Here is a 26,574-nt window from a genome sequence, read left to right on the forward strand (position 1 = left end):
TAAGAGGAGCTCCGAAACCATGCCTGGCCCTTAGAGGTGAAGGAGTGAAGGACGGGACTATTTGTCACCTTGGAGAAACCTCAGCAACCCAAACATACCAGAAATGAGAGACAAAAATAAGCCACCACTTAACACACAGATCCCAATCACAGCCACACAAGGCCAGGTTGTGTTTTAATTACTGCCGTCATCACCATTCCATTGCTGTGAAGAGACACCACGGCCAATGTAACTCTGGTAAAAGAAAATACTTAATTGGGGCTGACTTACAGTTCCAGAGGTTTCGTCCATCATCATGATGGAGAGCATGGTAGCATGCAGGCAGACTGGAGAAGTAGCTGAGAGTTCTACATCTGGATCCACGGGAAGCAGGAAGAGAAAGACACTGGGCCTGGCTTGGGCTTTTGAAACCTCAAAGCCCACCTCCAGTGACACACTTCCTTCAACAAGGCCATGCCTCCTAATCCTTCCCAAGTAGTGCCACTCCTTGGTGACGAAGCATTCGAATCTATGAGTCTATTGGGGGCATTCTCATTTACTGGAAACATTAATTTTAAAAAGAACAACTTGCAGGGCTGGGGAGACAGCTCAGAGGTTAAGAGCACTGGCTGCTCTTTCAGAGGACCCAGGTTCGATTTCCGGCACCCACATGGCAGCTCACAATTGTCTGTGACTCCAAGATCTGACACCCTCACACAGACATGCATGGAGACAGGACACCAGTGCATATAAAATAAAAACAAATTATTTACAAATAGAAATGTTAGCTGGGTGGTGGTGGTGCATGACTTTAATCCCAGCAGCACTTGGGAGGCAGAGGCAGGCCTGGTCTACAGAGTGAGTTCCAGGACAGGCTCCAAAGCAATACAGAGAAACCCTGTATATATATATATATATATATATATATATATATATATATAATTGGTTTTTTTAAAAAGAACTTGCTTTTTATTGTCTTTGGGTACATTCTAATAATACCACTAAAGCAACCAGGCGGCAGGCACAAGCTGGCATAGTCAGACAGCAGGCCACAGACATGAGGTCACCAGGCAAACAAGGGGCCTAACTAGCCGCTTATTTTGAGGTTGAGGAAGCAGAGAGATCGAGAATGGAGAGAGGACCTCAGAGTGGCCAGGGTCTCCCTAGCTCTAAACTAGGTAGAAGTCTCATGCTTCCTCATCTCTACTTCCTCGTGAGAACCGATAAACCCATACAAAAACTGACATGTTAGCAGGTTGTACCACGTTGGCCACAATAGAACACCTGACAGAAATGCCGTAAAGTCGGGTTTGACTCAAGGTTTCCTCAGGTTAAGGTGCAGAAGCGTGGGACAGAGGGTTATGTCAGGATGGCTCAAGATGCACAAAACTGCGAAGGAAGTGGGGAGTAACAGACCCCCAGAGACCCCTCCTCCAGTGTCCTACTGCCTCTAGCTAGGCTCCACACCCCAAAGTCTCCAAAACCCCACAGTTTTGTGACACTACAGCTGGGGACCGAGTGATCAAACAGGAAGCTTCAGAGACATTTCACATCCAAACCGCACCTAAGAGCTTGTCCTGCGCCCGTCGCAGAAGGGAAACCAGCGGGTGAGAGGTCAACTCTCCCTTAAGGTTACAAAAACAGGCTTAGTATGAAGCAGCCTTTCCCAGCAGCATACACATACCTAAGGAACAGGCACTCCTAACACTGCAAGAGGCTACAGGACTCTGAGCGAGAGACCGAGAGACTTAACTGCAAGCCTGAGAACCTCTGGAACCGTGCCAGTGGTGGTGGTACACGCTTTTAATCTCAGCACTCTGGAGGCAGAGGCAGGTGGATCTCTGTGAGTTCGAGGCCAGCCTGTTCGACAGAGTCAGTTCCAGGACAGGCTCCAAAGCTACAGAGAAACCCTGTCTCAAAAAACTAAAAAAAAGGACCTTGGTCTTAGCATAGAGTGGGGAACCCTGATGGCTCCTTGGCCTTGAGAGGGAGGGAGGGGAGGTATGGGTGGAGGGGAGGGGAGGGAAGGGGAGAGAGGAGAAGGGAGGGAGGGAAGGGGGAGGAGGAGGGGAGGGAGGGGGGAGGAGGAGGGAAGGAGATGGAAATTTTTAAATATAAAAAAAATAAACCATGAGGGAAAAAAAAATTTGCAGGCAAATGGATGGAAATAGAAAACACTATTCTGAGTGAGGTAACCCAGACCCAAAAAGATGAACATGGGATGTACTCACTCATAATCGGTTTCTAGCCATAATTAAAGGACATCGAGCCTATAAATTTGGGATCCTTGAGAAGATAATAAGAAGGTGAACTCCCAAAAAAAGATATAGTAATCCTCCTGGATATTGGAAGTAGACACGATCGCCAGGCAAAATTGGGAACTTGAGGGTTGGGCAAGACTGGGCCAAGGGAAGATGGGAGAGAAAAGTGTGAAGGGGAGAAACGGGGGGAGCTCGGAGGAATGGGGTGCTTGGGATATAGGAAGGGTGGATATGGGAGCAGGGAAGCATATATCTTAATTTAAGGAGCTACCTGAGCGTTGTCAAGAGACTTGACCCTAGAGGGGTCCCCAGGTTTCCAGGGAGACGCCCCCAGTTAGTTCCTTGGGCAGCTGAGGAGAGGGAGCCTGAAAAGGCCAGTTCCTATAGCCATACTGATGAATTTCTTGCATATCACCATAGAACCTCCACCTGACGATAGATGAAGAAATGACAGAGCCCACATTGGAGCACCGGACTGAGCTTCCCAAGGTCCTGATGAGGAGCAGAAGGAGCGAGGAGAACATGAGGGAGAAGTCAGGAACGTTGAGGGGTGCGTTCACTCATGGAGACGGTGGGGACAGAACTAAAGGGAGATCACCAACTCCAGTTGGAATGGGGACTGATGGATCATGGACCCAAACCCGTCTCTCTGAATGTGGCCAACAGCGGGGGCTGACTGAGAAGCAAAGGACATTGGCGCTGGGCTCTGATTCTTCTGCATGGACGGGCTCTGTGGGAGCCTTCTCAGCTTGGTCGATCACCTTCCTGGACCTGGGGGAGTTGGGAGGACCTTGACTTAGCATAGAGTGGGGAACCCTGGATGGCTCCTTGGCCTTGAGAGGAGGGAGGGGAGGTTATGGGTGGAGGGTACGGGGAGGGAAGGCGGGAGAAGGAGGGGCGGGAAGGGGGAGGAGGAGCGGAGGGAGGGGAGGAGGAGGGAAGGAGATGGAAATTTTTAAATATAAAAAAAAATAAACCATGAGAATGAAAAAAAAATCAATCCCTGGAACCCAAATTTAAGATGATAGATAGATAGAAGATAGATAGATAGATAGATAGTAGATAGATAGATAGATAGACAGACAGACAGACAAACGTTGGGTATGGTGGTCCAAACGTATCCCAGCACTGGAAAAGCGGAGAGAGATGGGTCCCTGCGGCTCACCATACAGCCACCCCAGTGGAATCTGTGAGCTCCAGACCCATGTTTCAAAATAATAATAATAATAATAATAATAATAATAATAATAATAATAATAATAATAATATGGGTGGCACCCAGCAGTCAAGAGACCGAGGCATAAAGATGAATGTAAGTTCAAACCTAGCTTGGGCTGCATCATTAGTTCAAAGCAACCGAGGCAAAAACATGAGACCCTAGAGACAAACCGCCACCACCAAAACTATTGAGAAACCACTCAGAAATATTAGTGAGCACAGTGCAGCTCTGTAGCTAGTGCCCTCAGCGGACATACCCTTTCCCACCCTGGTCCCCAGGGCACAGGCAACACACAGGGTCACCACACAGCCCAGTTCAACACACCTTGTTATGCTGGATGAGACATGAGATGCATGTCTGTGTGCATATATACTTGTGCATATGCACATGTGTGCATGTGTCTACATGGATGTGCGTGCATACGTATTTGTGTGTCTACATGGGCACGTGTGCATAAGTGTACGTGCTTGTGCGTAAACACAGAGAGAAATACCTCCAAAGCTGCCACAGAGATTCTCAAGGCAATTGTGAAAAGATGTTTTAAATGGGCAGAAATAAATTAAACTGGGGAAGAAATTTCCTCTCTCCTTAGCCTCTCCACGATTCACCATCTGCTCACCTACACCAGCCTATGAGTTTTGCTGGAGATTGGAAGCCATAAAGAGACCCTTACAGTCACTTCTGGGAAATAGCTCTCCGTCACTCTCCTGGCATAGCTCCATTTGTGGTGGAAATCCCGCTTCTCATGCATGTTTAAAATGAGTCACATGGAGAGAAAGCAAAGCATAAAGGGGAACAGGGAAGGTGCTGTTAGGAGAACACTTGCCTGGTGCACACAAAGCCCCGGGTTCAACACCCAGCACCTCGTAAATCAAGCTTTTGCCTGTTATCCATGCAGAGACAGTAGGACCAGAGCTATCCTCTACTTCATAGTACTTTTAAGGCCCAGCCTGGGTAACATAGGATACTATGCCAGAAAAAAAGTAGAAGAGGAAGAACAAGCAGGCCCTTGTAAAATTTGCCAGTGGTTCCCCTGTGGAGGGAAGTTTCAAAAGAATATTCAACTCTGCCAGGTGGTAGTGGTGCATGCCTTTAATCCCAGCACTCAGGAGGCAGAGGCAGGCGGATCTCTGTGAGTTCGAGGCCAGCCTGGTCTACAGAGTGAGTTTCAGGACAGGTTCCAAAGCTACACAGAGAAACCCTATCTCGGGGGGCAGGGGAGGAAAAAAAAAAGAAAAATACTCTCTAACACAGGACACCTTTGACCATGCCAAACCTGTGGGAAGGAACATTCCAGGCACAGACCCAAAGGTGAACTTGAGTCTTAAGTGGGAGAGGTGGACACTGAAGACCTGTGTGTCCTCCCACAGCCGAGACTGTTCCCTGGGACAGTTTTTAGCTGGGAAAGAGCTGTCAGCTGTGCACTGTAGATTGGACACATTGGCCAGCGAGGAGAAGCTGAACTAGATGCAACCAGAGGTTATAGAACACTGTCAAAATTCAGGCAAAAAAAAAAGGCTGGGTCTGGAGATGGAGTTCACTTGATAGAGAACTTGTCAGAGTGCATGCATGAAGTCCTGGCCTCAGTCCCCAGCGCCTCACAAAACAGGAAGGGCATGCTGCTAACTTGGGTAAGGTAGAGAGTCACTCTTTCTTGGCACTTGTCCTCAAAATGAAGTGACTCAGGTCAAGGTTAGAGCTTATTAAATGCAGTCTTCTAGGCTTTTCTCGTAAGCCCAAACAGTCCCTTCCTGTCCTTATACCCTGTGCTGACATCAGAGCAGAGAGGACTTGTGTGTCAGCTGATTCCCCACTTGGTGTATCTCTCCAAATCACCTCGGGGTCCTGTGCCCCACCCCAGACACACACTCACGGGGTTGACACTGGGGCACTAGTGACATGGGCGTCACAGAGACATCCGCTGCTCTTTCTATTGTGTTTGTGGCTCACAGGACAGAATGGGTGTGTGCTATTCTAAAGCTGCCAGGAGCCCCTGGCTGGAGAGGTCACTGGCCCCGGAGGAAAGTCACTGCTGCCGTCTTGCTAATGAACAAGATGTGCCTGTCAGATGGCTTTCTGAATCAGTGTGTCCACAGATTAATGCTGCTGTCAGCTTTGCTGTTCCAAAAAACAACAACAAAAACAAAGCTCCTTTTGGCAGTAGGTGGCAGTCATTGCAGCCTCATAACTGGCCCGGGATAAGTGACTGTTGAGTACTCAGCCATTAAATGGACCACCTAGTTACCCCCTTCGAGGCTTAGGGAACTTCGTGGGAGAAGAGGGAAGAAGAAACGAACAAGAGAAAGGAAGGAGTGATATGGCGCTCCCTTTGGGTCCATCTTTAACTCTTGCACTTGTCAGCCATACAGGACTGGGCACATCAGCATTCTACCATGAAATGGAGATGGCTTGTGAGGTCCCATCCTTCTCTGGGGTTCTATTAGGCAATTAGCTCGTCATTTCTGGAGCCGTGAGACACAGTTTCTTCAGTGGTGTAATTCACTGGACGTGGCCATCCTCCTGTAAATAACCTTCAACAAAGTTCACTGGGGGACACACACACGGAAACAGACATGGACACAGACACGCGCGCACGCGCACACACACACACACACACACACACACACACAAAGAATACACAGAGCAAGGCTGGCTGGTGGGAGTTGGGATAGGCAGACTGAGAAGCAATACCCCTCCCCAGCTCTGTCATTATGCAGGTGGGGAAATGGAAGCCCAGAACAGTGAGACGCTCACTGCACACTCTCTCAGGTGGCGAAACCAGGTGTCTTGCCTTGAGAGAACAAGGAGAGCTGCTGAGGTTCCAGCATTTAGAGTGCCAGGAATGCTCCCGGCCTGAGGAGCCGAAGGTGTGGTCTGAAAAGCATCTCGCAGGCGTCCTCTCCCAGCTAGGCCACCAGGTGGCGCTGGTCACCGCAACATTCCTGGATCCTCCAGGGACCCTGAGATCAAGGTGAATCCAGTCATGAGAGCTTCAGGGATCCACAGAACTCTGTGAGAGTGAAGAACGCTGTCTTCTTTGAATCCTGCATTCATGCACTCCTTTTCTTTCCTTTCAAATGCGTAACATTTCACACAAAAACTAGAGAAGAAAATGCACCACACAGTCGCCAGCCCCCCTACCACCCTAAGCCACAGTCACAGACTGCATGTTATTGCCACCAAAAAGATCTTCCTCTCTACTGTCCTCTAGCCACATACAGGCCTTACTGCAGAGGACACCGTGTTTCCAGGTGCTAACCTGTTAATAGTCTATTGTGTGTCTACTGTGGGCCTACAATACACAGGCGCCTGCACAGAGCAATGAGGAGGGTGTTTGAATAAATTAAACCATCTTACCTTCCAAGTTCACGCAGGGAGCAGAGAGCCTCTCAAGCTCATTGGGGGCTGTAATGTAAGCAGTGCGGAAGGTGTGGAAGTGAATTGTCCTGGCACCCAGCAGAAGCCTAATGCATCACTTCTAAGAGTGGCGGGGGACAGGGAAGACAGGTGGGGGACAGGGCTGACCTTCACGCTGCACCTTTGTGTCTGTTCATGCTGGTCTGCATTCTCCTTGTTAAATGGATGAGCTGCCTGAGTAGACCTACACCTCCCAGTCTCACAGAGGGAAGGGAGGAGGAAGCCAGGGAGTATCGCGAGGACTTGATAATAACGAGGCATATCACGAGCCTGGAGCTTGTCCTAAGTGTCCATCATAGCGGTCAATGGGACATCCACAGTGTCCACTCCCTGATCCCACTGCCTTCATTGTGCCACCTGACAGGGCAGAGGGGAGTCACGCATGTGATTAAGGACACTAGTTGTAAGAACCAAAGCTCTGAGTCACACCTAAAAAGAAAGACCCTATTGTCCTGGGTGGCTCAGAGAGACAAGGTCATGTGCAAGAGCCCTAATGGAGGTCTGCAAAGACCAGAATAGCTCCTGGTGATGGCCAGATAGAAGCCAGGACTTCGGTCCCCTCTTCCCAAATCTTCCTAGTGAAAGCACAGCTAACCCAGCCTTGCAGTAAGCAGAAGGCAGCCCAATGGCTGAACCCGCCTGGACTTGCTTATGTTCAGACATGAATATGAGGGGGTCCTGGCCTGCCCGGATGGCTACATAAATATAACACAGAAACCAGATGGGTGAGAATGTGTAACACGGCAGCTGAAGGGTAAAGCGGGGGGATGTGTTTATTCTCGGAAAGCATGCTCTACCTAAGGGGACGGGAGAAAAAAGTACGAAGACAGCAAGGAGGCAGTTACTTTCCAAGCTGCATTATATTTTTTATAAATATTTATCTTTTGTTGTTCTCTTATGATATTTGACTGAGCTCATAGTGGTTGGATCATTTTTCAATTGACGTTCTAATACAACATAGGCAAAGGTAAAGTAGTTGCGGGGGGGACTGAATCTAACCCCGAGCACATCAAATAAAAAATAATAAAAGTCAGGTGTGGAGGGCACATGCCTTTAGTCCCAGCACTCAGGGGGCGGGCAGAGGGCAGATAGATCTCTAAGTTAGAGACTAGCCTGGTCTACACCGCTAGTGATAGGATAGCCCGGGCTACACAGAGAAACCCTGTCTGGAGGGGAAAAAAAGACTTAAAGATTTTTCACATTTATGTTTCATTTTCTTTTACCTCTGTCTGTACAGAATACTAAACAAAAAAAAAAGATGTTAGGGACTTGTGACAAACATCCTGAAAGCAGCTAACACTAACTCAGATCTCCCCAGCCAAAAAGAGCTGTTACCAAGAAAAGACCTGCAGATATGCGGAGCACCAGGATTCTGGGAGAGATACCAATCTTTGCCAGCTCCCTCAGCCAAAAAGGTCCTATCTTCATGCTTGTCCTAGGAGCGCTGAAGCCCCTGTGTGTTGGGCCCCAGGAAGAGAGCCATATCTTCCCCTTTGGGGTAGTACAGTCCCTCTGGTTGAGGGTTGGGCTGATCCAAGGCTTTCCCAGAGGCCCTGATGTCTAGAGAAGAAACATAGTCCGTTCATTAGCCTGAGGACGGGGCAATGGGGGAGCTGTTGCTTTAGACCCTGAAGTCGCAGCTATTCCCACTGTGCGGGGCTGTGGTGTCTGTCCCAGGCTGCTGTGTGCTCTGTCTGTGATGCTCCAGAGATATCCCGTATTTCCCTTGTGTGACATCATTTGATTACTATCCTGCTGAGTTGGCCCACCGCTTGACAGTTTCTACTGTCTCTGTACCGTTTCTCCCCCTGAAAATAGCATAGAAGAGCTGCATATCTTAAGATCACTGGTATTGTGAGACCTAGCTGGTCCAAGCCTCCCGATCCCACTCTCATCTGTCCCCTTGCCCTTCTGACCTGGCCCCCTCTCTTGTCACTGAAGAATGATCTGCTGGCCCAGGTTACACACCCTTCCCCAAAGAAGCTGGTTATACGTTATAAGAAGGGTTGTATACCCCAGAGTAGACTACTGCATAAGTTGCCCTTGCTCAGTAAATAATACACACACTCAAAACAACATTTACACACATACACACACTCATGATACTCATTACATAATCAACCAAATACATACACACACATGTACCTACACATAAACTTTGGGTGAACTGAAAAAAGCACATTGTTCATTTGAGACAGAGCTTGAATGGCCTGAGGCAGAGCTCAGGAAGCCACAGCTGTCAGAGGAGACCTCTGGCCATGGACCAGCAAGACCGACCCCAACACTCGGCAGGCTGCAGCAAGAGGTGCATGAGTTCAAGACACCAGGCCTGCACTACATGGTGAGTGTTTTGTCTCTGCTCTGAGGTCAGGGGCATGTTAGTAAGCGTTCCTATCCCACAGAAGCACCTTCAAGGAGGAAGGGTTTGTTTCATGATTTCAGGAGATATTAGGCCTTTGTGAGGGGAGAGAGGATGTTTGGCAATGGGCCCCTGTCATCGAGGGCTTGTAGAAACTCTCAGCAGCAAAACAGGACCACCAGGTTACAACCCTCAAATCCTTTCCACACAGTTCCTGCCATCTGCCACCTAAGCTTGCATCCCAAGATTACACAACTTCTTAAAACAGTATGGCAAGCTGGGGACAAGTATTCAGATGAAGGACCCTGGGGTGGGGCCAATCTGTTCAAACTATAGCATTAGGCTGGAGGTGGTGGGTGGTGGTGGGTGGTTGGTGGTTTTGAAACAGAGTCCTAATGTGTACCCTCAGCTGGTCTGGAACTCACTTTTTGTCAGAGACTAGCTGGCCATGAACTCACAGAGATTCACCTGCCTCTGCCTCCTGAGGGCTTGTAATTAAAGGTGTGCACCACTAGGGCTGGGCCATGTTTAGATGTATTAAAGATAAAAGTCACATGATTTAAGTTCCTGTAGAAAAAAAGACCAAAGAAGGAATATGAAGTCTCCCTCAGCACCTCTCAGCTGCGCCCTGGGACTATGTACTGATAATAGCACCGAGGGCCACCTCCCTATTTGCCCCTCCTCAAGGGTCTCATGTTCTTGGAGACCAAACTTCATTGCCCTCTCCCATCTCATTCCCTTGGCTAGTGCCAATGTTAGACATAACAAATTATTCAACATGATAAACAGCTCTCCAGTCTCACCCAAGAGTCCAGATCCTAGTTTTCAGGATTGGGTTTTCATGCTCCCACAATCCAGTGCCTTAAACGGTTAACACCAGCAACAGAAGAATTTAGAGAGGCCAGAGAGACACCTTCCAGATGGCAAGCCTGTGTGATGTCACAAGGGCTATGGGAAATAGAGCTGAGGGACAGCCTGTCCCTGGTGAGACCAAGGGATGATGGCTGGAGGCCTGTTCCCTCTGCATGTGTAACCCTCCTGACCTCAGGGCCTTCAGCCAGTCCTACCCCCTCCCTCCCTGACCGCTCAAATCCTCACCTTCCCCACCCAAGCTATAGCCTTGAATTTACATCATAGCTCTTCAAGGCATCCGTTGTTTCTCCAGCAAATACAGGTACACCCTGCAATGACTCCTGACATGCTAGAAAAAGAAGGGGCAGTTGAGGGGATCTGTTATCAACAAGCCATTGCCCAAGAAACGGGACATGTCCGCGTAATTTTAACTGTCTTGTGAAGAGCTCTGTGTGGACCTTTGCGGGAATATCCATCCACACGGCATTCTGCGTTGCCTTATGCAACCCTGCTCAGTGCATCCCTGCAGAGCCAACCCTCCAGAGAGGAGTCATTGAGGGAGGAAGGTACCTGGATGGCTGCTCAGTCTCCCCCCAACCCCATGCAAGACTAGAAACTGAGGAACTCAGAGAAAACAAGGAACCTGTGAAGGTTCAGGAGCCAACTATATCCCAGAATAGTCCATCCCATAACCCCTCCTTCCCTCCCTTGACTTCCTTTTCAGGCGCCCACCTGCCCTTCCCCACACCTGCTCCCAATTTGAATTAGTCAGGGTTCTCTAAGGAACAGAACCAGTGGGATGAATACATAATATATTAAGAAGGGATTTATTAGATTGGCTTACACGATACGGTCTGGGTAGTTTAATAATGGCTGTCTCACACCAGAGAGGCTGAGAACCTGGCGGGTGCTCAGTTCACGAGGCTGGGGTGACTCAGCAGTCCCTCTCTGGTGCCCAAGGCCTGGAGGATCCTTGAGGCAACCTGAAAGAAGCTGGTTTCAGCTACCAGTGACAGCAGCAGCCCTCAGCAAAGCAGCTGAGTTTACCAAATGAAGGCAGAGCCAGCCAAAGCTCAGCAAGGGCTGCCCACGCTTAGGGTAAGCTTTCCCCACAACAATTGAAGGCACTCAAGACAATCACCCTAGAGAAGTGACCAGGAGGCATCCTGTTGTAAACATTCCTTCAGTGAAACCAGCTCCCAGAGTAACTGTAGACTGTGTCAAGAAGTTGACACAGACAGCAAACCATCACTATGACTTTGAAAAAAGTTGAGGCCAGTTCAGGAACCTGCCCATGCTCAACGCACTTCTCTGCACTCCGCTCATCCTATGGCCTTCAGGTTCCACACGCTGCTGTCTCCCTTTGCAGGCGAAATTCACGGGAGCTCCAGAGTTTATGCCGCAGGCTGGTATTTTTCATAAACTCTCTTGTGTGACTTTACGACTTGATTCTCCAGGTACCTGTGGTCTAGTGCCCTCTTTCCCGCTAAGTTAAGTCAGCTTCCAACCACTGTGACCAAACACTGGAAGTGACAAGTGGAACGAAAAGATTTGCATTGAGTCGGAAATCTAGAAGTGTTCATCCTTCGTGGGGGAAGGCACGACACAGCAGAACAGAGTGTGCCTGTACTCGTAGGCCTTTGCCTTTTCCCCTTGCATTCCATTGAGGCCTTCTTCTTATTGGGCGGTGTCCCCCACATTCAGAGTGGGTTTCCCCCCTTGTTCAGCCCTCCCCGGAATATGCTTTAACAGATGTGTTCGTGATGAAACTTTTCTCTGTCAATATGGACCAGCACATCTCGCTGGCAGCCAAAGTGCCTTTCACTCAAAGCCTCAAATGCATCACAACGCTGCAAGATACACAGAACAGCAGGGCCCATTTTTATCCTTTGGTTTTCACCACGCCTGAGTCCCAGTGTGCAGAAAGTCATAGAGGAAGTGTCAGAGGCCAGGAGAAAGCCACCAGGGCTCTATAGTGCAAACCAGAGTCTGAATCATAGTCAAATACACATTCATAGCATGGAAGTAAGCTATACAGTAAGATCCAAGGTGCTATAGCTGCTTGACTGGAGACCACACTTTAGAATAGAGTCAAATTTGGAATAGAATCTAGAGCCACTCAGTGGGGTAGTCGCCAGACATTTAAATGATTAATAGCTATCTAAACTTAAATATAGTTCGGCTCTAAAGTTAAAGGGAATTGATCCAAGTCCTGTCTCCCGAGTTGAACTTCATGGAAGAGGTCACACATAGCCAATGGTCATGTGCTTAACCACAGAGTCACCATCCTCCTCGATCTGTAGGAAGCAAAGGAGAAAAAAAAGCAGGTTTATACAAGGAGTTCTGGAACCAGACTAGAGCAGCTATGGGACAGTCACAGTGTCCCCTCTGTGGTCTCTCACTTTCCGGGAGGACAAAGGTTTAACTGCCCGCATGGAGAAGCAGGAGTCCTCGGGCAGTCTCCTCCCAATAACCACACAGCACTGGCTGAAGGGATCAAGCCTCTCACTGGGCAGGCAGAATGCTGGCAAAGGTCTCCTCTTCAAATTGGCAGCCTGTCACCTGCCCCACTATGGAGGTACCAGCTAACATTCCCCTTCTACAGACTTCAGACTTCACTCTCTTAGCCTGGAGTCAGTGCTCAGGCGATATCCACCACCATCCTTCCAGGGCCAGCTCTGAAAGGCTAGTGATTTCCCAGATCCTGTTCCTGTGGCTAAGCAATTCTGGGAGCCTCCCCTTCCTCTGACAGTCTTATAAACCCTACCATGCGCATGTTTGACCCCACCCCCATCCAGCATGACTGGGATTGCAAAGCCAAAGCTGAGCAGGCAGACCCCAAGAGGACCCAGTGCTGGTGGGTGACTCTTCCTAACGCCAGACCAAACAAGCAACTCCACCCTAGTCTAGTTTAGTAATCCAGCGAAGTTCATTGTGAGTCTTTACAGAGTATAGGTGAAGGGTTTCTCATCAGGAGCATGAGTCAAAGGCCGCTGCATCCAGTGATGCGGAAACTTGCCCCCAGCCGAAAGACAACCATGAAGTCCACTTTTCCTGGGGCTCTCTGCAAGACTTGCAGGCGGCTCCAGTCAGTGGAGAGTCTCCACTCCCCAGCAGTCAGTACTGCTTAAGAAACTTGAGGAGAGGGCTGTGAATCCTGTAAGCTTCAGGAGCTTCCTCAGAATTGAGTTGAATTTTTGTTTGTTTGTTATGCTTTTCAGTTTTTGTGATGAGTGTTTTGCCTGGGTGTATGTTAAGTACACCATGCTTGTGCCTGGTACCTGCAGACAGCACAAGCAGATATCAGAGCCGTTTGAAACCTGGAGTCACAGGCATCTGTGAGCCCCCATGTATGTGTGCTAGGAACTGAACCAAAGTACTGGGCAGTCTACAAGAGCAAGAGGTGTTCCTTACTGACTGAGCCCTCTCTCCGCCCCAACTCATGAGTTTTACTCAAGTGTCCACGAGCCCTGTGAGTTTCGTTCATTTCCTGAGGAGCCTCCCTCTAGGTAGGAATGTTTCAATATACAGGAAATAGCTATACAATATCAATACACAGGGACCCCCAAACCCTGCATAGCTCCCACTGTCTAAATTCTTGTGCCATACCTAAGCATGGCCTGAATCTACAAAGAAGTGACTTCTAGATAAGAGGATATATGAACAACAGTGTCACGTCCAGACCAGGCTATGAAAATCTAAGAGTTCCAGGACAGAGATTCGCCCCTTGCCCCTATCCCTTCTCCCGTCTACCTTCTCTTGATAATCACCTGAAGGTGAATGTCCAGGAAATAAGCATTGATCTATACAAATCCCAGGCCCCCCTTAGAATGGGCCCAGACAGCCTGGCATCCAGTCTCCACTAGTGAGCAATGCCCCTCTGCATAAAACAGCCAGAGTGGCCCCTACAGGACCATCACAAAGGTGACAGTGGTGCAAGTGTCTGGAGCTGTTAATAAAGTCATTGCTACCACCCCCCACTCCCTTCCCATGTGTGGCAGGTTGCAATGGTGGCCATTACAGCTCTACCATCGCCACCGCAGCGATGGGTCTTTTTGCATAGAATATTGTTCAATGGCCCTCTGCAGAGATCCACATGACAAGGCTCAGAGGCGCTCTCCTCACAACAGCAGTCTGCCTGCAAGCCAGTTGACACAGAGGACTAACTGACTGGCCCTGGCCAAGGCTCTCAGATCAGAATGCAGCCCAAGCTGAGTTCATGACTAATCTCAGGTGTGTCCTTGAACCAGAATCACCCAACTTGGCTGCTCCAAATTCTCAAGTCATAGGAACTATCTTGATAATAGATACTGATGTGTGGTCTTGTGGCACATCTGGGGCAGAGCTATTGCGCATAGAGAAGCCTGGTGGGGCATGAAGGTAGAAACTGTGTGAGGATTGCATGGACAGCTGCAGTCAGAGGTGTGAAGAAGAGACAGTAAGCAAGATAGATTGAGATGGGGACAAAGTAAATAGAGGGTCCTCAGGGTGTGCCCAAGCAGAAGGAAAGCATCCAATGTGGCTGAGCAGTACAAGACCTGTAGTTGGTTCTTTGTTAATCTTTGCCTTTTTGCTCTTTGAGAGGGGTCTGCCACCCAGCTCCCCCCCAACAAAAAAATCGCCAGAGGTTATTCTTACTAAGAATGCCCAGACTTCGCTTGGCTTATTCTAGCCAGCTTTCTTAAATTATCCTGCCTACCTTTTGCCTCTGGGCTTTTTACCTTTCTCTAATTCTGTATACCTTTCTTTACTTCTTACTCTGTGGCCTGTTGTGTAGCTGGCTGCCTGGTCCCTGATGTCCTCCTCCGCTCCTTTTCTCATTCCGTGATCGTCTCTTTCTCTCCTTCCATTTATTCTCTCTGCCTGCCAGCTCCACTTACCCTTTCTCCTGCCTTGCTATTGGCTGTTGAGCTCTTTATTAGACCAATGGGGTGTTTTAGACAGGCAAAGTAACACAGTCTCCCAGAGTTAAACAAATGCAGCATAAAAGAATGCAGCACATCTTTGCACCATTAAAGAAATATTCCACAGCGTAAACAAATGCAACACATCTTTAACTAATGTTCTACAATATGTCCCAAATGCTTGAGCACAAACTATGAGAAACCATGGTCCCTGGTGTGTCCTTCGTGCCTCCATCTCCCATCATCCCCCAATGTGAGTGCATTACCATGCTGGACACACTCAGAGACTAGGCAGGAAGACACCACAGCCCCTGGGTTGCTGGACCACTGTGCTCTCTTCCTTCAGTTTCGTACACATCTAATCCATCTCCAGGTACCAGCATTGCCTTCCTCCCTCCTCCCCCCTCCCCAGAGTTGGCCATGGTGGACATCTATCTTCATCTTGGCCACATCTGTCTTCCTTCATATGTAAGTCACAGTGTAAACATGGCAGCCACCCTTTCCATCCTCAACAATGGGATCCAAGTCCTCCAGCACAGAGTCTATTTCCCAAACCCTCTACTCTGGTCTCACCCAATGCTGTCACAAAATGTGACAGAGCAGGGCTGTTTCCATCTGAATTCAGGTATTAGGGACCATGTGTGTACCGACTCTCAATGTCAAGACCTTCCTGTGGCCCTGCACACATGCTCGGGCAAGGTTCTAAAGGAGGAGAAAGGCGCCAAGCAAGCTTTTCTTAAGCCTTCCTAAGCCAGACCAACCTTTCCAGCAGCTGATGGACACACACACACGAGCAGAGAAGGCAGGACCACTAACTGACCTCCATCCCAACCTCCGGTCCACAGAACCACAGTAGATCATCTGCTGACCTTTTATCTCAACCCCTGGCTCACAAAATCTCAATTTAGGGCTAAAGTAAATGGTTCTTGTTCCAAGTCACCACAGGGGCTCAAGTAATGACACCATCAGTAAAGCCCTTGCTTTGGTTCAAGCCCCAGAACTTTTCTTTTTCATCCAAGACCTAGAAAGATGTCTCATTGGCTAAGAGCGCTTGCTACTCTTGTAGAGGACCCAGGTTTGGCTCCCAGCACCCATATCAAACAGCTTGAAGCCACCTATAATCTCAACTCCAAAGGATCTAGCACTCTCTTCTGGTTTCCATACACACCTGCACACATGTGAGGCACATACACATACTTAGGCACACAGTCATATACATACAATTTAAAAATATTTTTTTCAAAGCCAAGTGGGATGGTACTTGTAATTAGCTTAGGCTACTCCAGGAAAATGGGGAAACCATGCAAAAAAAAGTGAACAGCACCTAAGAATGGCACCCAAGGTATTTCTCACACACACACACACACACACAACAAACACACACCACAGAGAGAAAAAGAGGGGGAAAAGAAAAAAGGAAGGAAGGAAAGCTTTGGGAGCAATATTACACAGTAAAACCTCATCTATATATAGTTATTGGATGTATAGATATCACCGTCCGCTAGACAATTTCCTTCCAAAGCAGAAACTGGATAAAGCTTGCTTTCCCAGGACCCCTTGTCTCCAGAGCACAGATGCATGCAGGCTGTCTTTTTTTGGATTTGTGCAGTGCATAACCCGTGTAGACTCAAACCTGGCCCTGACCCCAGGCACCCAGACAGACAGATTTGCCCGCAGGCTCCGTGTGGGAAGGAAGTGATGTACTGGCACATCAGTCAGCCAGCTTCCATGGCAACAGCCTCAGCAGCCTGACAATAGCATCCACAGCCACAGTAGCAGAGGGATCCGCACAACCCATCTGCAATGTGATTCATGGGTTTTGCTCCCTCCACAACTGGTCCCCAGCCCCTGAGTTGTCCCTGTGACTTCCTGACAACAAATTCCTTTCTGTGACAGTTTACCAAAAGCGCTCTTTCTACTTATAGTTTAAGAAGCTCCAGCTTTTAATTAGGTCTGTCAAAGTGAGTTGGGTTGAGTCTGCTGACCTGTTCATTGATTAGTTGTTTTGTTTGTTTGATTGTGTTTTCAGCTTGAGCCAGGCTAGGAGTTATCTGAGATCTCAGTTGAGAGATCGCCTCCATCAGACGGGCCTGTAGGCAGGTCTGTGGGGGCATTTTCTTGGTTCCTGATGGATGTGGAAGGGGCCAGCACACTGTGAATAGCGCCACCACTGGGCAGGTGGTCTTGGGTTGTGTAAGAAAGCAGGCTGAGTGAGCTACAGGAAGCAATCCAGAAAGCAGCACCCCTCCGCGGCCTCTGCTTCAGTTCCTGCCTCCGGGTTCCTGGTTGAACCCTGGCTTCCTTCATGATGGGCTGTGACGTGTAAACCACACAGCCCTTTCTGTCTTGAGTTGGTTTTGGTCGTGGTGCTATCACAGCTACAGAGAGGTTAGCTAGGACAGTGCACAACTCAGCTTCCTCTGGCAAATTTCCCATGTGGGGACACAATGAAGGGAGCTGTTGACAGGCTTCTCAGCCAACATCCATCAGTCGCTGTGTGACATGTAGGCAGAGGGGAGAGTGATGGTCCTAGCCTGGAGAGGCTGGAACAGCCTGGTGAATGGCTGCCCATGATCTCTGGTGGAGCTGAGCCTGACAGAGCAGAAAAACCCTGCATCCACCGCTCCCGGGATTTCAGCCTGGGTGGAAGTTTCCTCTGGTGCTTCAAGGTGCTGGCCACCTATAGCTAGGCAGCCATAACCAGAGCTTTCCTCTCCACCGTGTGCTTGCCCTGCCTAAATGGACACTAGGCTTGTGCAAACACACTGGGATGGTCCCTTAAGGGTGGAGAACCACCGGGGGTATAGCTCGAGCTACTTTCCGAAGAAGGGCACCCGTGGTACCCGTGGCTTGGCCTCCCCTCCTGAGCTAGAGTTCTCCTCCCCCACGCCCTGCCACTCTTTGTTCTGCCTCTCTCTCCCTCTGTCTCTTACTGATTCTTCCTCTTCCTCCCCCTCTCCCTGTCATTCTCCCTCTTTCTTCCACACGCGCGCACACACATGCAGAGAGAGAGAGAGACAGAGACAGAGACAGAGAGAGAGACTGAGATCGGAGAATCCTTGCTAGCGCCAGAACACTCCCCACGCCACCCCCCAGCAAACCTCACTTTGGCTGCCTCGATCTTCCCACTGGGTGGCAGTGTGGCACCATGGATTGACACCCCTGACCCACGGCCCCAGGCTGTCACTCCGCTCATCCATCTCAGCCTGTGTTCCACAGAGGGCTCTAAAGAGGACACCCACGCCAGCTTTTCGGTCACGCCTCACTGCGGCACCTAATGAATCTCAGCTCTCGCCTGAGCCGCCGCCGCAGCCCTGCTGCGCAGCCAGCCCCGCCCCCACCCACCCCCGGATCTCAGGAAGGGAATTCAGGACAAAGGTCTAGGGAATTCAGGACAGAGGTCTGGCAGGGTGCCCAAGGGTTTGCACCCGATCTGATTTGCTGCAAAACAGTCATCGTAATGGGAATGTCTGTAACCAGGTACAAATAATGGCTAGAATGCCGTCGCCATGGTTTATATTAACACAGATTTACCTGAACGGAGCTTAACGGAGGAAGCTACAAGGCACCTGGCGCTTCTAACCTCCCATGAAGAGTGAGGCAGTGCAAAGAGCAGAGCTCTGGTCCACCATCCCTTCCAATAAGGTAAAGTTGCCACTTCAGGGCTGGGAATGGAACACATCCTAGACCCGTGGTCTCAACCTTCCTAACGCTCCGACCCTTTAATACAGCCCCTTATGTTGTGGTGTCCCCCAGGCGTAAAATTATTCCGTTACTACTTCATAACTGTTACAAATCATTGCGTAAATATCGGATGTGCAGGATGTTGAGAAGCTCTCTCCTAGATGATGCTGAGTGCCCATGTCTGGGACAAGACTGTACTAGGTTATCATCGCCACTGCCTCTCAATGGGTGTTCCACGTGTCTTTGGTGTTAAGAACACAGTACTCAGTCGTGTTGGGTACTCCACCCGCACTGTCCCGTGGTGTCCTTATAATGCCTTTGAATGAAGGAATCCTACACCTCACAAGGTTAGGGGACTCAAATTCCCACCATGGATAAAAGGCTCAACCCAGCTTGGGATGTGTCTGGGCCGGTTGTTGTGGGCACAAGTTCCACAAGTTCATTTCTGGAGGACTGGGGGGGGGGGCTGTTGGAGAGGGGAAGCGTTGGAGGAAAGGGGGGGCAGCATAGATTCCACGGCCTAGGATGAGAAAGACTCTCCAGGCAGCTCACGGGCACCAAGAGTTAGGCTAGCGGACATCCCTGCTGACTTTCTGCCCGCTTCTGTGGCAACAGTTGTTCTCTCTGAAGGACCCCCAGGTTCACCTAGCCTCCAGGATAGGTGGACACGGGAGACATTTCATGGTCAGCAGACGCTCCTGAAGAGCAGGGAGATGCCAGCATGGCTCACGTGCCTGATACAGACACCTCCTTTGTGCAAGGGTGTAAGTGACCCTAAAACAGCCATACTGGAAGGTGTGCACCCAGAATGGATGATGGGATCCCTTTCCCAGTCCACATAGTCTAGTGCCTCCCTGAGGCCCTAAGACCATCTGTAGTTTGGACAGTGTTGCATGGTTGCATGCAACCAACTGGACACAGAGGTTGGATGCTCAGGCCAATGAGAGGGCATGTCAACAGTCGACCAGCCAAGCTGTGATTGTGCTTTTGCGATCAGTCACTAGACTTATGAAGGAGGAAGCTCGTTCTGCTCAGAGGACAGTCCTATGCTACATCGTGGTGACTGTAGAAGCTCCCAGGGAAGTGTCAAAAAACTTACGGCAACAACTGTGAGAGCCTGCAGTGCCCCCTTCCAAGCCGCCATGTCAGCCTGCCCAGGTTCACGGATACCGACAGGAGTCACAAGACTTCTGGAGACAAAGGGCTTCATTGTTCATTGCAACACCCTCCCTACAGCAGATGACACACAGGAGGGCTGACCCTAGGGACCTGGATCCACCGTAATAAGAAATAACACACCTACCTTTGCCTCCTGAGGCAGATGCCTCCTTTGGGACACTGTAGAGCAGGAACACCTGTTCACCACCCCTGAGCATCACGCCATCTTTCTTCTGAGGCTGAAGCCAGGGTGGGATCCACGGGTGATGCCAATTGCATTTTCCAGGTTAGCTCACTATGGCTGGCATCCTTCACGGGGCAGTCTAAGGCTGGGGTAAAGCCTGTGTGCCACTCTGGGTTTGGTGTCCAGGAAGCTCAGCCCTGCCCACCCCCACCCCCCGTATTGACCTCCACACACACCAGTCAAAGAAAATTATCCAGAGCAAGGGTAGTCAGGAACCCCCTAGAGAGACATACAGAAAGACCAAGTGCCCCAGGGTGCTGTTGCCATAACTCATTTTTCTCCTGGTCCCTAGTGGGGTTGCATGTGATGATATGTTTTCCTTGGGAAGAGATCATTGCTTTTTACTAAAGATTCTAACATATAGAAAGGGGAAAGCGAGGGTTGTTACTGCAAGCCTCCCCCCCCCCCGCCCCAAGCTCCAGTCCCTAGTGTCCCATGTGTAGACTGGAGCTGGTGACGGACCTAATCAGAACACAGCAAACACAGGACCGTGGCCCCAAGACCAGGTTAGAAAGAGTGTGCCATTGGTCTGGGGAACCGGGGGGGAGGGAGGGGGGCCTCGTTCTGGCCCCTCCCTTGATGAAGCTACTGTCATGTTGAGCTGTGCCTTAGAGGGACCTTCAGTTAGCAAGGAATGTGGTATCCCACCAGTCAGTAATAAACCAAGGTTCTATGCTCTTCTCTGCAGCCTCAGAGGAGTGGAACACATCGAATATACAGCAAGTGATCGGGATCTCACTGTGACAGACTTGCTGAACATCATGTGACTCTCCCCTGACCTACAGACACCTTATGCTAATAAATATTCTAAGTCGTTCTCTTCCAGGGAGGTTTGCTTAATAATCCACGGCAAGAGATAACACAGCTACTGAAGAAACTAGACCAGAAAGCACCACATGCTGCATAGCAAAATTCAGAGGATTTATTTGTGTTCCTGGAGGATGGGTTTGGAGCGGAGCAGCAGTGTTCTTACACGGATAATAGTGAAAGGAACCTAGGTGTTAGAGTAACTTACAGAAACATCGGTCACCACCAAATGGTGCCTTTTGCGTAGTTTAAAAGGTGGTAGCAACTCCTGCCCCCACGGCCAGTTTGCACGCAACTGCTGAAACCTTTACAATGCTTTGTGGCTGGACCGAGACGAGAGCTTCACCGCATCCTTCTAGGTGGTGCCTCGGCTTGGACACAGAGGGTAAACATCACCTATTCAGAACAGCACTGGGAAACAAGGGTCCCCCCTCCCTCCTATGGTTCAAACAGCCCTTTGGTCAATGAGGCTCTGAATTTCCATGTGGAAAGGAACTGGTAGACACGGTGACGGATGCTCAGGAGTAGCCGCTGGTGTCTGGAAGGCTGAGTGTCTATAAAAGATGGGGTTCAGACAGCTGTCCCCGCTGAGCTACAGCCTGCCAGCACTCACAAGTTCTCCTTGTCAAACTCGCACATGAAGTACATGGTGATGTGGCAGGCCACATCATTCCAGCCCCCTGAGGCCACCATCTCCACACAGTCCTCCTCGTCATACGCATTGTTGGGCTCTCCACTGCGCCACTTGTTGAAAGTCTGCATGGGGGAGCGGTCCGAGTACACGAAGGCGCCTTCTCTCTCCAGGTCGTTGATGCCTATGAAAACGCGGGCCAGGCCAGCCTGTGCCAGGTAGGAAGCCATAAGGCCATTGGCTGCCTCGTCCTTGGGCATGCTCAGTGTGCCTCCCCGGCCTTGGCAGGACAGCTGGGCGTCTGCGTACCGCTTCTCCTCCTTCACCAGCAGATATATCTTGCTCTCAGTCTCACGCACACCGGCAACAACTGCAGGGGAGGGCAGGGCTGAAAGGCCAGCACTTGCATTTCTATAAACACACTCAACACACGCCACCACACCACGGCCACGGGCACGGCAGCGGTGGGCGCTGAGCAGCAAATGGAAGCCACGGCTGTCCAGCTCTGGGGAGAAGGGGGGGAGGGAAGAGCAGGGGAGGGGAAGGCCTCGGTCCAACGTACCATTTTTTATGAATTTCAGTTCGGTTGTCAGTTGAGTGACCTGGTTGTCCATCTCCCCAATAGCCTTCCGCAGCTGGCTGCACTCACATGGAATGCCTGCAAGGAGCAGCCCATAATACGGGGACTGGTTTTGGGAAAGATAGGTACAGGCAGGCAGGCAGGCAGGCAGGCAGGCAGGCAGGCAGGCACGCACGCACGCACGCACACACCCCAGATGCATATGCCACAGAGAAAAGGGCCAGAAAATGAGCATCCTGACATCAAGGGCAGTATACCTGTGCCTACTACACAGACAAGGATGTCTTACAGGCAAACTATGACCCTGAGGAGGTGAAAACAGCAGAGAAAACAGACTGGATCATCCCACGGCAGGGCCAGCCTGGCGAAAAGCTATCGGCTGCTTGAGCTCCCTGCTTTCTGGCCCACTGCGGTTTCAGTTTGTGATTATTAGGTGTTTTCATTCGTGTGTATTAGTTATGCCCAATAATGGGCTTCATTGTGACACTTCCATACCTGTGCATAATGTATCCTGATCATATTCACCCTGCTACCGTCTCTTGTGCCCTCCTACTCCTTCCAACTCCATGTCTGTGTATGTGTGTGTGTGTGTGTGTGTGTGCATTTGTGTGTCCCAATGAGTTTCACTAGGGTTGTACACAAGGGTAGTATGGGTACCTTACCCTTATTTACTATGCTGTTTTTGTTGTTTTGTTTGTTTGTTTTGAGATGGGATCCCACATAGCACAGTTATGTCACCAAGGATGACCTTGAACTTCCGATCCCCCTGCCTTTACCTGATGACTGATGGGATTACACATGTGCACTGCTATAGTGGTGTGGTATTTATGTTTTAATACATAAAGCTTGCCTGAAGATCAGAGTGCAAAACAGCCATACTAGTCAGCCGCACAGGCCAGGCAGTGGTGGCACACACCTTTAATCCCAGCAGCCACACTAGTTAGCCATAGAGGCTGGGCGGTGGTCGTTCCTGCCTTTAATCCCAGCACTAGAGAGGATGGGAGGAGACAGGTCTCATGGTCAGTCTCAGTCTGAGGATTCGTGGAAGCAGGATCACCATTTCAGTCTGAGGTAGAGGTAAGAACCAGTGGCTGGCTGCTTTGCTTTTCTGATCTTCAGGCAAGTTTTATACCCCAATATCTGTCTCTGGGTTTTTATTATTCATGCAACACACCAACATTCCCATTCTTGAAACCCGGGGCTTCGTGTAGCCACATGTAGCTTCTTTTTTAAATTTATTATTATTACTTAGAATCATTTAATTTTAGGTGTATGGTCATTTTGCCTACATGTATGTCTGTGAACCATGTGTGTCTACAGTGACCCCAAAGGCAAGAAGAGGGCATCTGATCCCTTAGACCTAGAGTTACAAACTGCTATGAGCTGCTGTGTGGTTGCTATGTGGTTGCTAGGAACTGAACCCAGGTCTTCCGGAGGCACAGCCAGCGCTCTCCACCTCTGGACCATCGCTCCAGCCTGTGGTTCATGATTTGTCATACCAGGTTCTCCACTGGGACCAGGAGGTCCGATGTCACCAGAATCTCCTTTTTCACCTGGGTGATAAAAAGAAAAATTAAAGTTATCATCCAGAGGGGAAACGTCCCTTGAGTTAAAATGTGTCAAGTTAAAAATCGTATTTGTTGAAGCTGAGGATGTAGCTCAGTGGCAGAGTTGGATGAGGCTCTGGGTTCCTTCCCCATCACTCCTTGTCGCCAGTTCTACAGACAGCTCTCCAGGCTGTTTGTAAACATGGGCGTGTATTGGGGGAGCACCTGGTGGCTTACTTGACGTCAGCTCTGGGGAGCCCAGTGCCCTTCACCGAATGTTTTACAGACAACATTGTACAGATTACTGAATATCGAGTTCAGATGACAGCAGGCCAGCTCAACAGAAAAATCCAGATGGACATAAGAAGGGAGGTGGGGTGAGTTTAGGGAAAAGCTGATCCAGGAAGGGCAGACAGCACTTGATAATCCCAGGTGGTAACCAAAGTTCCTTTGGATCCACTCCAGGCAGTGTAGTGTCACAGAGGTGCCCAGACACCAGGACCCTGCCAGCTCTCCTGGTAGGCAGGGCAAACCTCCTAACCCCTTGCCTTCAGAATCCTCAACACACATACATGCATACACACACACACACACACACACACACACACACACACACATGAAAACACAGTATAGGACACAATGATAGCAACAAAGCTGCCCAGCCTCTGTGAGATCAAGCCATGGTGTGTGTGTGTGTGTGTGTGTGTGTGTGTGTGTGTGTGTGTGTACAAGTCAATCATTTTGGAATCCCTAATACACTGTCTCTCTCGCTCAGAGGACAGAGCCATCTCCGTGAAGGGCTGTGAGTTCCACGTCGGCAGATTTACAGTCTGTTCACGTAAAGAGGGAAGCATTTAAGCAGCCCCTGCCCAACTCATTCCTCTGTGTTCTGTCAGGTGTTTGAAGACCTCCAGAATCTCAGCCTGGCCAGGACCCAAGAGAACGTCCCTGGAAACAAAGCCAATTGAATAATCAAAGCCGACTGAGGGTGGTCCCGGTCTCCACATGAGACTTGGAGAGCTGCCCAGCACACACGCTGTGTAGAGAAGAATATTCATTCCTTCTGTCTTCCTCTCACTCCTTACAGCACTGGTCACAGCAGCCAATGGGGACAGATGGCCTGAGTACCCACAGGCAGGGAGACTGTAGCTTAGAACTCAGTCCTCTGAGCAAATCATCCACAGTCTTCATGCCAGTTGTGCCATTCGAGGCCACTTACAAGAGGCCATCAGAAAATGACTGTTGGCTATTTATGCCCCATCAGAGAAAGGGGGCATGCAGAGGGTACCTGGTCCTTTACCTGAGAATCCAGTCACTCCTGCCAGCCATTTACATGCCATCCTACCCTGGTTTCATGTGACTTGGAGTCTTGGAGTCTCAGAGGTACCAGAGCATGTATGCTAGGGAAGGTTAACTTCCCATAGAACAGGAGATTCCATCATTGTGATGTTCCAGTACCACTGCTTTGGGGTCCCCTACAGTTCTGCAAGTAATCCCTCACCCATGTTCAGTAAGTAAGCCCAATAAATTCATTTGTTCTCTACTAGGTTGAACTTTTGGCTTGTTCTTGGGACTTTAGGAAGAATAGACAGAGATCATTTATGTCTCCTCAGGGAAGGAATTCTCACAAATATGGAGATAAACAAAAGACCTGTGCAATGGTGTGATTCAGCTTTAAAATAAGGGAATTTTGACACCTGCTACATTCTGAGAGCACTGAAGTAAGGGAGACAAGACCACAACAAAGGACAAAACCCATTGTATGGTAAGTAGGCTGGGCAAATTCACAGAGACAAAAAGCAGACTCTGGGTTGTCAGGGTTGGGAAGGGGATGGAGTTACTGCTTAATGGTGCAGCGTCCCTGCAAGGTGATAAAAAGCTTTAGGAAACAGTGGGCACGGCTGTGTCACATGGCGAATGTGTCAGTGCCACAGAGCTGGGCAGCTGGAACGGCTGAAATGGCAGCTTTTATAAGATCAATACTTCATCGCAGTCCTGTGAAGGTTCTGTAGCGTGAGTGTCCCTCAGCACTCCATGCTCATGAGGATGATGCCTGATAGCAGGTTCTTCCCAGAGAAGAGGCAGCCGAGCAGAGTGCCCACCTCCCAATCCCTCCTCGTCAATGGTCTCTCTCTCTCTGCAGGGACAGCATAGGGCTGTAACAAACTCAAGGTGCGGATCAGAGCAAACCACCCAAACCAACTCAGAACTCAGACGTCAATCAAGACATCTCTGGACCAGGTCAACCTGCTCCAGTAGAAGATCCCAGGAGACAGCTCGAAAGACCACGGCCAAATACCTCCCTTGCCTCTGATTGCCAGCAATAGCTCTTCGCCACACTAGTTCAGTCTCCCCGATGGCCAACCCACACAGGAGCACCGGAGACTTCATTGAGGTTACACAGAGAGCTACATGACCCCTGCGTCCCCCTAGGTCCAGGTGCTCACACATCTGTCGGAAAATGAAGCTGGGGTGAGGATGAAGACAGCAATGCATGACACAACCCATCCTGAACATGAAGCTGGGGGTGGGATGAAGACAGCAGTGCATAACACAACCTGTCCTGACCATGAAGCTGGGGGTGGGATGAAGACAGCAATGCATGACACAACCTGTCCTGACCATCCTCTGAGTCGCTCATTCCATCATGCTTATTAAGGAAGGTGGGCTGAAGATTCGGGCTCTGGCTCAAGAACACGCTCGGGATCCTGCATCCGGGAGGTTAACCGCTCCTTAAGTGCTGCAGGCTGGCGTGACTCCACCCACCCCAATGCTCACAGAGCCAGCAGTCCCTTTGGTGTCCCTGTAGTGGGAATACTGCAACAGTCTATCAGAGTGACACATGAAAACAAGAGCTCCAGGCAAAGTGGCACAGACAGCGGCTGCTCTGAGTCTACCAGGGAATATAGGGCAAGAAGTGTGTCAAAAATAC

At 49.8% G+C, this 26,574-nt stretch overlaps 1 protein-coding gene across 1 annotated transcript in view; it reads right to left on the reverse strand.

The window, feature by feature from the left end:
• Positions 1 to 20,977: 20,977 nt before the first annotated feature.
• Positions 20,978 to 26,574, reverse strand: part of Colec11 (collectin subfamily member 11) — a 33,215-nt gene continuing 27,618 nt past the window's right edge. The window contains exons 5-7 of the mRNA XM_038319742.1: positions 23,595 to 23,648; positions 22,078 to 22,173; positions 20,978 to 21,885 (exon numbers count right to left, since the gene is read on the reverse strand). Coding sequence (XP_038175670.1) covers positions 21,494 to 21,885; positions 22,078 to 22,173; positions 23,595 to 23,648 — 542 coding nt within the window. The 3' untranslated portion in view covers positions 20,978 to 21,493. The remainder of the gene's footprint in view (positions 21,886 to 22,077; positions 22,174 to 23,594; positions 23,649 to 26,574) is intronic.

This window comes from Arvicola amphibius, chromosome 2, assembly GCF_903992535.2.
Source record: "Arvicola amphibius chromosome 2, mArvAmp1.2, whole genome shotgun sequence".
In the NCBI taxonomy this organism is placed as follows: Eukaryota; Metazoa; Chordata; class Mammalia; order Rodentia; family Cricetidae; genus Arvicola; species Arvicola amphibius.